General features: G+C 37.3%; 1 protein-coding gene across 5 annotated transcripts in view; it reads right to left on the minus strand.

Annotated features, from left to right (window-relative positions):
- The window catches only part of utrn (utrophin), a 310,852-nt gene that overhangs the window by 291,915 nt on the left and 1,495 nt on the right, over nt 1–17,442 (minus strand). For all 5 annotated transcript variants that reach the window (XM_088625185.1, XM_088625187.1, XM_088625188.1 and 2 more), the window contains exon 2: nt 15,823–16,023. In XM_088625185.1, coding sequence (XP_088481311.1) covers nt 15,823–15,904 — 82 coding nt within the window. In that variant the 5' untranslated portion in view covers nt 15,905–16,023. The remainder of the gene's footprint in view (nt 1–15,822; nt 16,024–17,442) is intronic.

A 17,442-nucleotide genomic window follows, 5' to 3' on the forward strand; every position in this document is an offset into this window, starting at 1 on the left:
TGACCCAGAAGCAGTCATTGAGACCAGTGAGAGAACTACAGCTGTTCGTCTCCCACACACTGGCTGTGCAATGAACATAAGAAAGGTTACAAAGAGGAGGTGCTTTAGCCTATCTTGACCATTTGGTTATTAGAAGTTCTTTGATCAAAGGATTTCATCCAGCCTGTATGCCTGAAAGAACCCAGGAAATCGACTTCAACAACATATGACCTTGTTTCATACTCCCACCACCCTGAGTAAATAAGTGCCTCATATTCTCTTTTTTAAATGAACTTCCAATGCAGTTTCCCTTTTGGACCTCTAGTTCAGGTTTCACTGTTCATTCTGAAGAAATGCGCTGGGTTCCATTTCTCTGTGCTCTTGCAAATATGAATTCTGAAAAGGTTTATTTCTTTCAGTCCATTAGTGTAGGAAATTCCCTTAAACCCCAGAATGTGCCTGGATGCCTTTTACTAGACTGATTCCAGAGCAGCAATCTTTTCTATATTGTGGTGACCAAAATTGTCCACAATATTCTAAATCAGACCTTACTAGAACATTATACAGTTTTAACATAAAATCTTTTGAATACATTTTACATTTTTCACTATATATCCTACCATGTGTCTTTTTAATTGCTGTCCCATACTGTCTCAAAAATGTAAATATGTCAACATCAACTCCTCTCATTCTGTATTTATAGTTGCTCTCATTCTGTATTTATAGTTTACATTTTTACTTCCCGCATGCAATACTCTGCACTTGCCTATATTAAACGTCATCTACCAGGTGTTTTCCCAGTCTTTTATTTTTGAACTTCTTTTGTTGCTTCTAGAGTGTTTGCTAATACTTAGTTTGGTATCACATGCAAACCTGACTAGTTAATTAACTATTCCAGAATCTAGATCATTGATATAAGTTAAAAGCAGCAGTTGTCCTATTGCAAAACTTTGCAGTACTCCACTAATTACACCTCCCCAGTTAGAGTATTCACCCCTTACCTGTACCAGCTGTGCTCTATTTAATTAGCAATTCTCAATAAATCAAAGAACATACCCTGAATGACTACCGCCTTCAATTTGAAAAAGCTCTTCATAAATGATTATCAAAAGCCTTCTGAAAATCTAAATACACTATATCATGTGTCCGATGTCTATCACTGCCATTGCTGGTTCAAAGAAGATTTATTCATATTGAGTGCTTCTCGGACCTGAAGCACGTCTCCTTCTTCTATGCTGATACTAATTAAAGCGGACCTTTGTCCTGCTGCTGCCCCAGGCATGTTGTTGACTTCTTCCCTAGCAAACACCTGAGTGAAGTACACGTTCAGTACATCACCCATTTCTCTTTCATTGTCAGGATGTTTCCCTTTTTCGTCACAGTTATATTCTATTTCATTCTTTATGGTTCTTTTGCTGTTGTAGCGCTGAAATTATTGTTTTTGCCTCAATTGCCATATTCCTTTTATTTTCTCTCTTGGCCTTTCTAACATCTTTTTTTTTTTTACCTGTGCTAACAATTCACTGTATAATTTTTATAAAGCATTTCCTTTCCCTTATAATTTCGGGTAGAGGAGTTTATTGCCATATGTACATGTACACTGGAATTCTTATTCGTGCACCTCTCTCTAGACAATCACACCACGCAATGTAGACAGATCATTACAAACGTAATAAATAATAACAACCAGAACAATAAATGTTGCAGAGAACAATAAATATGTTGGAGTAAAAATAAATGAAAAATCTGAGGCAGCTGACAGTTTCCGCTTCTGTGCCCTTGATGCTGATTGGGACTTGACTCCCTCTGGGTCTCCTGAAGTTCACAATGTCTTGTTTGTCTTGTTGACATTCAGGGACAGATTGTTGTCAGGGCAACAACATCTTGTAAGATGCTCAACCTCGCTTCTGTCTTTTTGCATACCCCAAGTTGCTCTCCATGAGGCACGCAGACACACACAGAAAGGGTCAGCCATTTATATAGCACCCCTGGAGCAGTTGGGTTTAAGGGCCTTGCTCAAGGGCCCAATGGAGTAGGATTACGGGATACAAACTGGCAACCTTCCAGCCACAGAGCCCCCACACCACTCTGAATGTATGCGGAGTATGCAGACTCACTGTTGTTGCTCATCAGGTTTTATCTGTTGGTGTCATCTGCAAACTTAATAATATTGTTGTTACTGTATGTGGCTGTACTGTCATAGGCCAACAAGGAGTACAGCCTAGGACTCAGACAGTAGCCTTGGGGAGCTCCAGTGTTTAGGATCGCTGTAGAAGAGATATTGTTGCTAATTTTCACCACCTGAGGTCTGCCTGTCAGAAATTGTGCATCCAGTTGCAGAAAGAGTTTCATAAGCCCTGATTCCTGAGATCTGGGAGGAGATAAGCAGGAATAACTGAGTTAAAGGCCAAGATGTAATCTATAAACAACATCCTAACATAAGTGCCACACCTGTCTAAATGTTCTAGGGCAGTATGTAGTACTACAGATACAGCATAATCAACTGACCTATTTGGGTGGTAAGCAAACTAGACTGGGTCAAGGGAGTCTGGGATAGTGCAATTAATATGTCAATACGAGGCTTTCCAGGCACTTCCTGATCTTCATAAGTGCAACTGGGCAGTAAATGTTCCAACAAGTTATCTTGGTCTTTTTGGGCAGTGGCACATTTGTGATTTTCTTGAAGCACTCTTGACTGACAGGGACAGGTTGTAAGGATACAAGTAGAAACACCTTCTGGGCTGGGTGCTTTATGAGTTTTCACTCTCTTAAATGCTCTACGCACCTCATGTTAAGAGAGCTGTAACACAAAGCCCCCTGGCTCACTGGAAGCATTGATAGCAGGTCTGGTGTTCTGTGTTTTGCCCTTTGATTTACTCACTTTTGGGATATATGTGTTCCGCAATTCAAGGAAAATCTGGGTAAACTGTTGGCATCCAGTTTCCACTGATGTACAGTAATCTCCTGTCCCATTCTACTTCTCTTCAACCCTGTATCATTCCGTCAAAATCTGATTTCTGGGTATTGTGAACTTCTGCCTTGGGCTCATGTTGAACAGTTTCATAATTTACCACACTAAATTATCATCACAGTTTGCTAATGGTTCTCTCACACTCTCCAAAGATTATTTGATAAGAAAAGACCAAAATGACCAATATAAGCATTTTCCCTTGAAGGCTCTATGAAACTTGGTTAGAAAGCTGTCATGTCTATTATTTCTTTTATTCTATTCTGTTCTATTATTTTTTGATATTCCTTGCCTAATCTGTTTTGGGAATGTTTAAGTCTCCTATAATAACTGCTTTTGCACATAAACTATTAACTTCATTATACAGTATTAAATTATAATCAACATCTGTTTTTGGAAGTTTACACTATACTCCTAACACTACTTTTGGAATGTTTTTATCAACCTAAAAATGCTTTTTTTAGTCTGTCTTCAGTTCTTGATAACCAGTAGCTTCTTTAGAGAAGCTAAAGCTCAACACCAAGCAGGAATGTTTGCAGTTCTCTATTTTTGTCTTTGTCTACAGTTGTAATGTGCTGTACAATTCTATGCTGAATCTAAGTAAGGGGAGTTATTCATAGGACGTATTGCAAATTCTGTTTTCATTATAAATATCTTCACATGTAAGTAGTCCATAAGCCACCCTCTATCAAAATATGCATCAAGAATAATTAAGTAAACTCATCCACTATATTGAATGGTGTAACAAAAGCATCTTTCCAGTGACTTCCACCCTGATCACAGAGGCTAACTGTTGTCACTAAATCTCCACCACCAGATGGATACAATCAGCACAGAATAGCAGCCTGTGGATTTCAAAGTTGTGGGTCTTTTGGTCTTTTGTTTTCTTCCATTTTCTCCAAAGATGTGTCCTGGTTTGCATTCAAAATTAAGGGGGACACCCTAATTTAGTGCCAGACCTTAACTGGCAATGTGTTGAAACAATACTTGAGATTCAATACTTGTTATTCAAGAATGGTGAAAATGTCTCCTGTTCATCAATCTACTATTGTTCCACCTATTAATAAAACTGAGCATTCTATGCTGCTCTAGGCAGACACTTAGCTAAATAATGCCTCAACCTTACCTTAACCTGCTAATTAATTTAAATATTTCATTACTTCATCAAGGTATAAAATTAACTGGTCCTCCAAGTGTAACCTAATAACATTTTCAAACCAGTTTAAACGCCTGCTTAAATAAATGGACTCATGTCTCCCTACTAAAACCCCTTATAGGCTTTTGGGATAGAATAATCATCCATCTGTGTAGAGTTTTTCAAATGTTTGTGCAGGTTTCCTCCAGGTGCTCTGGTTTCCTCCCACAGTCCAAAGACATACTGGTAGGTTAACTGGGAAAACTGGTCCTGGTGTGACTGTGTTTGTGCGCCCTGTGATAGACTGGTATCCTAACCATGGTGTATCCTGCTTTGCACACGTTGCTTGCTGGGATAGGCTCTATCTCCCCCACGACGCTGTGTTGGCGGTTAGAAAATGGATGAATATAGAGAGCATTCCACACATACTGTAATATGTTCCAAGCAGCAAACTTTGGTATTTCTTCTGGCAGGCATATTAAGGCTATTCTTTAACCTCTAGTTAAAAAATACACACTGGCACTTTTAAATTTTAAGCTTTGCGGTTCTTCCTTCATCATTAAGTAGCTAGGAGGAGGAGAGTGTATATGTTTTACTTTTTGTGAACTTTCAACAGAGCACGACTTTTTGTCAAGTAGCAAACAAATATAAACGTTTTTGCTTGTTGTGTGACAATCAGTTCAGCATATGAAATAAAGCCACTGCTTACAAAAACATTAGAATTATGCCAAATAATGTTTAATGTTATCCATGTATTAAATACATTACACATGCAATTAAATTAAAATAGTATGTGGTGGAACAAGCATATAGCTACAAAAGGTAAAACACACGTGTTAAGTTTTGTGTTGGTCACCTTCAAAAATTAAATGGAACATTAATTCCCATCTGGGAATATGACTTAGCTGAATTCATATTTTAAACTAATACTGACCACAAATACACCTCCATGGAATGTCAGTTCATGTGACAAAGTTAATATTTACACAATATTACTTCCCTATAAATATTGCAACTAGCAATTGCCTCTCCTGGGAGTACTAACTCCCATATGACAAATGCTATGTTTCAGCCATCGTGCTTAATGCATCAACATTGAAAAATTCTGCATGAAATGAAATATTAATTAAAATAACACAATACCTAAACAAAGCATAAGCAAAGACGTTACAAAGAAACCTTAGCCATGGAAAATGAGGAAAGAATGAAAAAAGGAATAGTTTGAGAACTAAATTTTTTGCTAAGAACACTGAACATAAGTGCATTATTTCTCATATTACAAATATTTGCACATTCCAATGTGTATAGAGTTTTCAGTATGATGGCATCTTATTCACTGTGCTGCTTATGTATGCATGAACTTTGAAAGACTTAACTACCCTGAATCAGAATCAGCATTTTCCTCAATGCAACACCAGCACTGTTCTGGTGAAAACTGCAGTTTTCAGAAGATGACACTTCAACTAACTTTGCAATATCGTGGTCAACTACATTCAAATGTGCTTATCTAAATATCACAGATTCCTTTAATTTTCCTTTACAACAGTGTTCTTAACCAGATCTTTCAAGAGCCCAAAGGAAAAGGCAAATTACCACAAACGAATCCCTCCCTTCCCCTAGCAACTTAAAAAAACACTGGAAAAAACTAGTTATCTCAATATCCTCCTAACACAGACATTGATTTGCATTTCTTAAATGTATAAACATCATTCATGGCCTGATGGTCATCTGATGTTCAGGTGGATCCAGATAGCACTAATTCCTAATAAAGTTTCAATGTGATATTTCATACTTAAAAGGAACAGATCTCGCAGCTGATAATTTCCAAATCCATATTGGAAAATACATGACTGGCAATACTGCAGATTTGCATCCGCAGCTGTGTCTAGTTAAATAAAAATGCGCATGTGGTTGGCTGGTAGGGCTGTGTTCTGGCTGGAGAAGCGGCTCGTACTATAGCCTACATGCACAAACAATTTTGGTTTAGAGTCTCCTAAAATTGTGGACTACAGGGATCTACAGGATCAGCTGAATCATCTACTATTGAAGCTTAGAGCAACAATCACTTTCGTTCTCTGGGAAGATCAAGTAAACCACTGTGGTTTAGCCTACATTTAAGAAGAAAAAAATATCATCCAACTGTGCCAATTTTACTTTCACACCAAAACCAGTTAAGATAAGAGCAGAAAGTGATTCCTGCAATGGACTAAAGAAACCAATTTCGGTTGCCAAAATGTTTTCCTAATATAGTATTATCAAGTCTGTTTACAACAAATGTCCTTTTTGCTTCTATCAGTCATTTCATAACATGAATGTACCATGACTTAAAACATACTGTATCTTGCTTCAAGATCATCATCATTACAGTTCATTATCAGTAATGTAACTTCTGCAAAATTCCAAGCAGAGCACAAAAAACTGAGAACATGCACAGATGGCTTAACATCTGTTAATAACATAAAGGTAGTGACCTACAATAAAATAATTTTTGATTAATTGGCTGCTGACAGGTTCATAATTCCTCACCACAAAGATTCTTATGTAAGCATTAGACCCATATCATTTTGGGTATAGAGACAGTTTCCCTTTATATACTTGTGAGACCCCCATGTCCCTTTCTGAAGCAATGTTAATATTTTTGTGCAAATAAAACAAATAAAGCTTACAATGGATTTAAACAGTCCAACCATTGTACTAATCTGCAAAGCTCGTCTTTGACCAACCAGCCCTAAACATGATAACTTTTCCTCTTGGAAAAAGTGAAAACACAATTTGATTAACCTCTGTCTGTGTAAAGAAATGTTTTTTCACATGATTTCAGAATAAATGTCCTTATCTATAAGGTCCCTCAAACAAGTAGTAAATATTAGACAAATATGCAATCATACAGACCAACAAGCAAAACGACTCAGAAACAAAGCTGTAAAAATGCACAGATCAGCAGGAGGACATTAAAAAAAAATTTCAAATACACCAAACACCTATTCCTCGGAACACGGTGAAGCAGACTTTAAGAATTGAATTGATCCTAGGTTGCCCTTCCAAACTAAGCAGCATGGAAAAGACTAAACTAGTTAGGGATGCAACTGTGAGGTCCACAGCAACTTAGAAAGAGCTGCAGAGTTCAACAGCTGAGATGGGAAAATTGTCATTAAGTCAAAACTATTCCTCCACAAAGCTGGCCGGTATGGTTGAATAACAGACCCATCTCAATTCCCACTGCAAACGTACCGACACATTTCGCTGTTACATCAGGCACAAACCCTTAACAGAGCATCATTTCCACTGTCCAGTACAGTACAGTGGAGTGGAGTACAGGGAGAGAAGCTTGTGGTCAGAGCGCAGGGTCAGCCATTGATATGGCGAATAAGAGGATTCCTCTGCAGGCCGCTGGATACAAACAGGCAACCTTCCAGCCACAGGTGCAAATCCTTAGCCATAGAGCCACCGCAACTCCCCATGTCAGACGACAAACAAATGGCTGACCTGTTCACTATGCAAAACATGAGGTCATCCTTTTACTGCAAAGGATAACTTCTGGTTAAAATTGTATGAAAATTTAAATATTTAAATATTCTTCTGTGAAGAATGTGAAGAAGTATTTTAAAGACATTAATTGAAAGTGCACTTATTTCCTCTTCATTTTAAATTCATGTACAAGTTTCTCCATATAAGTTTTTCTTTCTTATTGATATCTATTTCAAAGTGGGTTATCCTTTTAAATTGCACAGTTCCTAAAAATCATCCCGTGAGAACAAGTGTGTTTTACCTTGATCTGGTTTCACCAAGGTTCTAACAAGACACAACAGCCATAATAAGGAACACAGTGGATCTCTTGGTTACCTACCAACAAACATGAGCATGAGAACACGCTTAGTTAGATGAGTGTACAATGAGTTTCAGCTGATGATTAGGATGATCTTTCTGTTCTGTGCACGATTTCAGAGCACAGTAATTCCAGATATAGGTGAACTGAACCTAATTATAATCAGATAACATAAAATAATTTAACCAACTCGCAGTTAAAAGATATCTGGAGATAACGACCACTAACACTGAACTGAGCAATTTTCAAGATATAAACATTTTGGAACCTATATATGTAACTCTAGGCAACAACCCAGAAAAATATCAATTTGGCACAGCCTTGTTTAATATTAATAATAATAGCCTTGTTTAAGATAATATTTTAAAAAATAATCATAAATAATGCTTAATAGTATTTATAAAGTATCATTCTTTTAAAATAGTTTATTTCTTAAAAAAAGAGTAAGATATGTCGAGAGTAGGTAAGTCAGACATTCAGACTAATTCTGAAGAAATGCTTAATTGGCTGCAGAACAGAGGGATGTGATCCTGCACACAGCATGAGAAATCTTATCTTCCCTAATCAGACTGGTTCTGTGGAGTTTTTACATTCCTGCATTCCAGCCTCTGAAAGCATTTAGCAAAAGCCCAGCTCCAGACTACTTTTCTTTACTTCAAGTGTTTACTTCTCTTTCACGGATAAATACATCAGTTGACAAGTGAAATGAGCCAGGGCAGACTCAGGAAAATTACAAAAGCCCCTGGCCTCTAGGGTAGAGAAAATAAATTGGACCTTTGGGACCAATTTCTAAGAGCACTACTTAACATCCAGTATTATATTTCTTCAAATAGATGATCCAGATAATACTTCTAGGACGATGCAGTTATACTACAACAGGTGTCCAAAACAGATCCAAAAGGCCAAGCAATAATTTGTTCAGAAATTCCAAGAAAAAAACAGATCTGAAATGAATATGGTACAAGTTAACCAAATGCTAAAGACAGCATATTAAAAAGGACTGTTAGATGTACCCTTCTTCATCATAAAAGAAGTGGTTAAAAAGACACACAGACCTCTTCATCCCATTTGAGCATCCATCTGTACTCCTACTAGTTTCGCTAGTAATGCTTGGGAACACGGGTAAGATATTTCTTCAGCTGTGAAGTTACATAAACCTATTAACAGCTACAGCCCTGTGAATTTAATTACCGTGAAACATGAAACCCAAATGAAGAAGCTAATCTCCACTGTAAAAAAATCTAAAGACTGTACTACAATTTTGTCTACTAATACAATTAAGGCAGTATCCTGGACAGTAATATGATACTTGCCAATAGCAACAACCTCACTAGCAAAAGAGTGAGCGGTATATATAAAAAATAGTATGTTTGCCACATGTCAGCAGGACGGCTTACATTGTTACAGAATGTTCCAATTAACTTGATTTTTAAATGTTTTATGCAGCATGTTGGCAACTACAAAAAATCATTTTTCTGTTCTTTTAGATAAACTTGTGAAATGCTGCAAAAAAACACTCAGGGTTCCTTAAGCCTTTCAACATGCTGTACCTGTGACATTCATGATAACAGACTGTGAACTATAATATGGTACACCTGCAATCAGAATACACATTTGTGTAAAAATGTAGTTTAGTGTGCAGCCTGTCAGTCTGTACAGTATCATTTTATTCAGCAACATAACACATAAAGACACCTCTGACTTTAACTATCCTGCAAGGGCTGTCAGGCTGCTGTGAAAGAAAGTTCTGGCCTAATTCCGTAAAGGTATTTTCACAATAAATAATATCTCTCAATAAGAAAAGATGTTGAGGAATGTTTACTGAAGAGTTATGCATAAGAAGCTTTGGCTTTAACCCACCTGGCTGAGGGACGACCCCCTGGCTATAGGAAGTGGAAGTCAGAGTCCCCAGACAGAGAGAGGGTAACAAAGGGATAACTGCAAAGGTGAAGGTGGGTGTGGAAGACGGACGCAGAAAGATGACTGCGAGCAAGAGAGCGAGGCTTTCTATGGTATTTGAAAATTTTCAGTAAATTACATCAACAGAGACTTATGGGTTGTGGTAGGAGAGATGAGGGAATCTTAGGATGCTGTCATCCTTCACGAACATTCATTAAAAGTTCCATTAAAACCTAAATCCACGTTCCACTGATTGCCACCGCACTGAAATACTAATAATGATAAGAAAACGTCCAAAGAATTAGCACAGGGTGAGGCAACGGACATTTGGCACAGATAAACAGCAAAGGCCAAGGCCTATTATTTTGGCACATATTGAAAACAGGCTACCAGCACCCAACCAAGTCCCAACTTTAAATTGCACACATTATGAACTGTAATCTCTTGTAAAAGACTAGTGTTTAACCAGGAATAAAATCTAAATGCAAAAACATAAAATGTATGAAAATTAAAAGCAAAAAGAATTTTGATTAACAAAATGATGGTACAAATCAAGGATTCAAGTTTGGTATACTTAATAATTCAGCATGTATTTGTACTAAACTATACAGCCATTATTTATTTAACATGAATACATGTTTCTGCCAGGAACTTTGCAATGAGTTTCATTTATCTGCCTTATCTGTTTTGTCACATTGTTCCATATGCTCCTTCCATAATTGTGTGGAAAATAACTCTCACACTGTTTTGACCGCTTTAACACTATGCTTCCTCTGTGAGGGGGTGGAGAGGTTCTTTTTCATTATAAATTATTTTGAAAAGCCTTATCTAAGATGTTTCTGGATCAACGACAGTCTAGTCTAAAATGCACATCAATTAATAAGGGTGCAGTTTTGTTATCCTTTGGGATGTGGATGCCCTTACAGATTGTACAATTTATAGCTCAATGTAAATAATGCTCCATCACTCTGGTGTCAATAGATGCCTCATTCAGTAGGAGTCTATACTAAGGGAGGGTGCTTTTAAAACTGTGAAGAGGAGTCACTTTTTTACACAAAGGGTTTTAGAAGCCCTGTGTGTTGTGATGCTGAAATCCTGGCTCCTTTCAAGAAACAGCTTGATGAGACTCTTGGATTAATTATTCAACAGCAACCAAACAGTCCAGATGAAGCGAAGGGCTTGAATACTTAAGCAACCATGACTTTACCATTTTTTTACCAACTTTTTCTCTTCATCCGTCCATTTTCTAACCACTTTATCTAATGCAGACTTGCAGGTAAACCGGAGCCTAAACCTGAAAGCAACAGGCGCAAGGCAGGATACACCTTGGATGGGACACCACTCCATCGCAAGACACATATGGACACACACACACAAGGACCAATTAACCACATAACCATTTAAACTATTTTCATCTTTTAGCTTTTTGCTTTGTTTTGAATGTGTGGAGTAGGTTGTGTATAGAACAAATATTAACCTCACTAATGTGTGCTTCAAAGTGTCACACACTGTAAGCTTTAAAGCAAAAATAACTGTAAAAAGAAATTGCAGGAGTCTGAGCACTTCTGCAAGGTACCATATTTCTTTAAGGAGCTGTAAATAAATCATGCAATACCTGAAAAACAAAGTAAATTAGTGTTCCAGTGCACTATGCACATATTCATATGACTTCTACATGTTTGTGCTACAAAGCATCATATCAAAATTATTTAATCACACTGAATTCATTGTGAATTAACCAAAAATGTGAGATTACCCCCATGCACACATTTAAATAACAGCAAGCGATCAGTATTTCTATTCAAGTCAAATGCACACAAAAAACAAAAACTTGCACAATGTCAGTGAAGCAGGTTTGTTTAGGATGACTTCCTGACAACACTGTCTTGCTTACAAACAATGAAAAGTAACACCTGCTAACAAGAAAGCCTAGTTTTCACTTATGCCTCAGCACATTCCTTGGAGGTCAACGTGACAAACACAGCATATCTGTGTTTGTGGAAAAGGCCCTGAGCCCTTTACCAACTCCAGCTACCAAACAGATCAAAGGCATGGAAGGCACCACACTGAGAAGACCCTAGGAGCCCGTCTTCAGCTGTAAAAACAACCCCAATGGTGGTGAGCAGAAGGCACTTGCCAGTGTTCTCAACTGGCTACTGCCTGCTGAGCTACATCACTTTTTTTCTAGCACTTCCATTAACATTCGTATCAACCTGCAGAGAAAGAGGAACTAAAAAATGATGTATTTCTTTAAAAATGAATTTAAACTGAAAACATACATGGCATGTTCTTTAGTGGATGGATTAATAAATTACGATTCAGCTGTTTTATGTGATTTAGTTAATTATCCCATTTGGCACTTGAGCCATCCTCTTCCACTCACTACTGGAAATGGGCAGTGCTTTAAAAACTATTTAATTCACACTGCATATCCTCTCAGCCCTGCAAACTCTCAAAACAAATTACAACTGTCTGTGAAAATCCAGCTCCTTACCCACCCCCAAAAAGGTAAGGCTTTTATTCTTAAGGATTGTACAGTTATGAAATGTTTCAATAATTACAGATCATACAGTGAAGACGACAAAGACTTCTACAGAACTTGAATATTGTGGTTGTTTCATTATTACTCATTGAGAATGAGCAGAATGAAGGCATTTTGAAACTGTTCCACAGATCAGTGACACCTGACCATAAACCTAAGGAAACCCCACATAAGAAATATGGCAGATAAGGACTGTGTGGACACAGCAACACTCAGCCAAAGCTGCGTGACATCAGAATGTCCAAACCTTGCACAACTGTGACACCTTGATAAAAGTTTGTGCAAGATTGTGCAGTTGTCCCAGAAATTTAACATACAATGAATCCACTTTGTTTTAGAACGTATTGGAAAGCCCCCAATATGAACAGCTTTATATACTGTATTTGAAACTGCCTCAAAATAAACTACCAGATTAAACTCATTCCCTGAGAGCACATATGACAAGCCACATGCAGCAGAGTGAGTTTCTCATAAAAAATATTATCTGTATAACGACAGAACAAAGTGGAACTAACTCTTCTTTTTACCTGCTCTTCTGCCTGGCCTGTTGTCAAGTAAATCATAATGCATACCTGAGCTGACAAAAACTTGCTTAACTACTTTCTTTAAAACCGGAGTGGCAATTTCTGAATGTTATTAATTTAACACCTTTCCAAAGTCTATGGATTGCCTAGCAACCCCAAAGCCTTAAACTGAATGCAACACCAATAGATGGTTTCTTGTTTTAAAATGCAAACTTCCACATAGAAAATGCTGCAAAAATGTTATGACAGACCTGGAAGCTAGAAAAGAGTCTGGAGCACAACACTCTTCCAATCACAGGAGTTAAGTTTCTTGCTTCTTCAAATAATTGTTTTACAGACATCCAAATGTTACCTTTCTTTTTGCTCTTAAAAATGTCCAACCCTACTACAACAATTCAAAACTAATTAATTCCATTGCAGGAATTAAATTTGGCAACTTTATTGAAAGCATATTGTTAGGGCTATTAAAAAATTATGTTAGTGTTCTCCTTCTAAATTTTTTTTCATTGTATCGACTATATATCACAATCAATTGCCTTTCACAAATAGTTGCTTTTTTATGTAAAAGAAAGTAAATGTAAAATGCCACTTTTTTAATTACTGATAAATCTGTGGTAAAAAAAAAACTATATTGTAATCCTGCACACAAACCGAAGTGACGTCTATTAATTGTAGAATTGAGAAATAGATGTAAGCATCAGAACAGGCAAATATAAACAGAGTTTAATCACTATAAATCAAACATTAAAGGGAGCTGTGCCTACAAAATGTGTATTAAGTGTCAGCCAATATTCTCCTGATATCTAATCAAACATCTCTCAGTAAGTCAACATCTCTTAGGCTTCATCTATCACGGTTACTACCAAAGGGATGGAGCTTTCATTTGCAGGTTACATCGTAGTCTGGAAGATTAATTTACAAATATTGAACCTTTTGAACAGGTGAACCGACTTTAAGAAGCCTATTATTACTTAAAAGAGAGTTGTCTTAATATGCATCTCCATTTCCTTAACTGGTTTATATTTTAGACTTGAGATTTGCAGTATTCCAACTCTGCAGACCTTACAGAACTTACCTGGAACACACAGTTGTAAAGTGCTTGCAGAGCATACTCATCCCCTCATCAACCTTTAACAGTGTGCCACAACAATAGTGACAGGTAAAAACTTGTGGATGTTACAAAAAGGCCAAATAATGTAGATTTAATGACAAAATAAGAGAAAGCTTAATATCCAGTTTCCATACTGATGTTTGATGTATTTGATTTTCATGCAGCTAACAAAGAAGAATATAGTTCTGAATGGTAACAGATGTCTTTAGTGTTATTTAAAGAGGCAGAAAACCAGTCTTTTAGCACAAGATGTGGCCACAAGAGACTTATTGTTTCTCCCTCATATTCAAGTAATTCCAATTTTTCACCCACCTGGACATGCCAGCTCACAAAATGACTTGTCCTCTTCTTCAAACAAATGGAAGCCATACAAAAGGCCAACAAAACGCTACAATACATACTGAAAACTGAAAACTGCCGGGTTTAAATCAAAGGACGCTGTGCTAAGGTTATGCAATAACTGCAGACCTCACTGACAACATAATACAAAAAAGATGCTACCCTTGAGAGAATAAAGAAGAGGTATTTGAAGTCTAAAAGGTATGAAAAGCAAGCAGTACAAAATAACTTAAGTTCTTTATCCTCAAACAACAGAAATCAAGAGCGACTAACAAAAATTCAAATTTCTGAAAGGAATTGTCATACTAGATCCTATGTGCTTTTTCTGAATCAATAACGAAACAAGAACCCAGGAACTAAAAAAATCAAGAGGTAGGGCATTCAAGAAAATGAAGTACTCCAAGCGCATGTAAGGAACGGGCTGCCCAGCTGTGCTTTTCCAGAAGACTCCATATCTCTCAGGATACTACCAGATATGATCCTCACATTAATTAGCACTAGGTCTCCTCTCATTTGTTGTTTTTTTTCATACCATTATGACTGCAGCTATCTTACCCTTTGGTACAACAAGTCACGAAGTTCCAGTATCATAGCTCGACCTGTTTGATGTTTGTTCAGACTGAAGAGATGGAATAGTTGAAAAACTGTTTGAATCATAAAAAACAGTATCTGCACTGTCCTCTTGTTAATATTATTATTTAAACTATCCAACTTTATCTCTATGTCTTTCTACATTTAACATCCATAAATCCAGCCTGATTACAACAATCAGCTGTTAGACTTAATGAAGAGCATGTGTGTCGGCACAGACCCTCTGTCCAGTGCACACATTGCACTGCGTGCAGCAGACTCTTCAGTGAGGAGAGAGGTCAGCCCAGACGATCTCCGCTTCACCTTCACAGATCCCTGCTCAGGAGGGGTTTTCTGTCAAATGGCGAAACTCACACAACTTACTTTAAATTAAAAAAAACACTTTTGTTCCCCTGGCAAGATTAAAAGTGAGAACAATCCCTCACACGGCTCACATGACAGGATGGACCCATGTGTGCGTTTAGCACGGTGTACCAGTGGGAACATTTGCAACTTAAAAATCATTTTTTGGTTTCCTGCAGCCAAAATTAAGGACAGCAGCAAAGAACTGCAAAACGTATAACTTTAATGATGTTTTCCGTTGTACTGACATAGAATAAGTGTATCTGTAATGAAAAATGCATTGCTTGCCCCTGGCTGTTCTGTATCCATTATATTTACCATCTACCAGCTGTGAAACGACTGAGTGACATTTATCTGATGAGAAGCTCTGTCAGTTGCTCCTAGTCTTCTCTTCAATCTGGCTTGAGTGAAGAACTGGTATTTGGATGCTAATTGAAAGCAAACAAACATCTGCACAGCGAATAAATTCTGTTCCTCTCAAGGAATAAAATTATTCCGCATAAGCATGAAAACGTTAAAGGCCATGATCAATTTTCAACAAAGAGAACAAGAATGGATGGGCCTACCTGATCTCCACTTGATTATGTCACTGAATTCGCTGTTGGCAGCACCATCAGGGTTTTCATCACTTGTTCCCACTTTGGCCATATCCTTCAAGCCTCCTCCTTGTCAAAGTTTGTAATCCTGTTGTTTTTTTTTAAAGGATCAAATCAACTCCGGAGTCTTGTTGCAAAAAAACAAAACTTCACATACTCTTCATGAAACACCTGGAGGAATTAAAGAGAGACTGATTAATGCACAGAAGGACGTGACCCTAATTTATCATTAACATGTACTGTGGCACAAAGAAAGACACCCCAAGGCAAACAGATTCTCATTTCTCAAAACCACGTTGTCCAACCACAAGCCTTTCGAAAAAGCTCTCAGGATTCCTTTTCATCAAGAGTTTTTGGCATGTTTTGTTTTTTAACTGTAGGAGTAATAAGATATAAATGTTACTGCTCTTTGTGCTCTGCAAGAGCTTTATTGTTGGTCTGCTTCCCTATGAATCCTGAATCTGGCAATTCCCGAAATGTTAGGAAGTGATCCAGGGAGGGAACTTATTTAACTTATCCCCCAGTGGTGGGGGACTAAGTTTTTTTTTTAAAAAAGCTATTGTTCTTTGTTTCACAGAGGTATCTGAAAGTATGCCGATGAAAGAATCAAAACTGTATAAACACTGCTGTCATTGAAAACAGCCTGACACACAAGGCCATTCCTAATGTGACTCAATACACACTCGATACAATATCACCTGTTTAGACCTTCCAGTTCTACATAATGAAAAACCGAAACTTTATAAAAGCGTTTTTTGACGCTTGTGATGACATCAAGCAAAACACAAGCTATTGTCCCCTATGCAGCCTGTCTAGACAAGACCACCGGCCGACTCCTGGGACAGACCAAAGGCATTTGAAAAACTGCTTTCTGGAAGGAATCCAGTAATGTACTCTGCACAGTAATTAAGTCATTTTCTGATTTGTTTGGGGGATTGGTGGATAGCTCCCATTTAATTTTGTCACATAAAACAATTCATACTTATTGTTTGGCTAGATTTACCATTCAAGACTATGCCATTAGTGAAACTAGGCAGAGATCACCCCCAGCTATAATAATGTAGTGTGGGCTCTTCAGTTAAATGCTTCACCAGTGCCTAGTGACCTTGAGCAAACACAAAACACTCTACCAGTACCTCTTTCGCTTATGGTAATGAAGGCACATCTATGCTCACACATCTGAAAGCACAATAAGCTTAGAATACCTAGACCTCAGCCTTGTAATGAGGCAGTGTGCGATCAACCCCAAAAATATTTTTAAACACTTACAATACTTTATTTTTAATTTTCAATACAAATAGTATAAATACACAAATAACCAGACTTTCAAATAATGGAAGACAAAGCATAAAAAAGTATTAGAAGTCTACTGGGAAAACACAAATGATATGAAAAACAATTAAAAAAAGAAATTAACACCTCATAGCTGTTCACGAAACCAGCCTCACCTAACTGTGCGGAAATTCTATGTTTAAATTTATAATTAATGTAAAAGAACTAAATTTAATTATGAATGGACTTAAACCTATCTTTAAAAATACACAATATTTTCATTCGTTTAGAGTGGCAATAATCGTAGTCCATAAGACC

The sequence above is a fragment of the Lepisosteus platostomus genome, chromosome 3 (genome assembly GCF_059453375.1).
Source record: "Lepisosteus platostomus isolate fLepPlt1 chromosome 3, fLepPlt1.hap1, whole genome shotgun sequence".
NCBI lineage: Eukaryota > Metazoa > Chordata > Actinopteri > Semionotiformes > Lepisosteidae > Lepisosteus > Lepisosteus platostomus.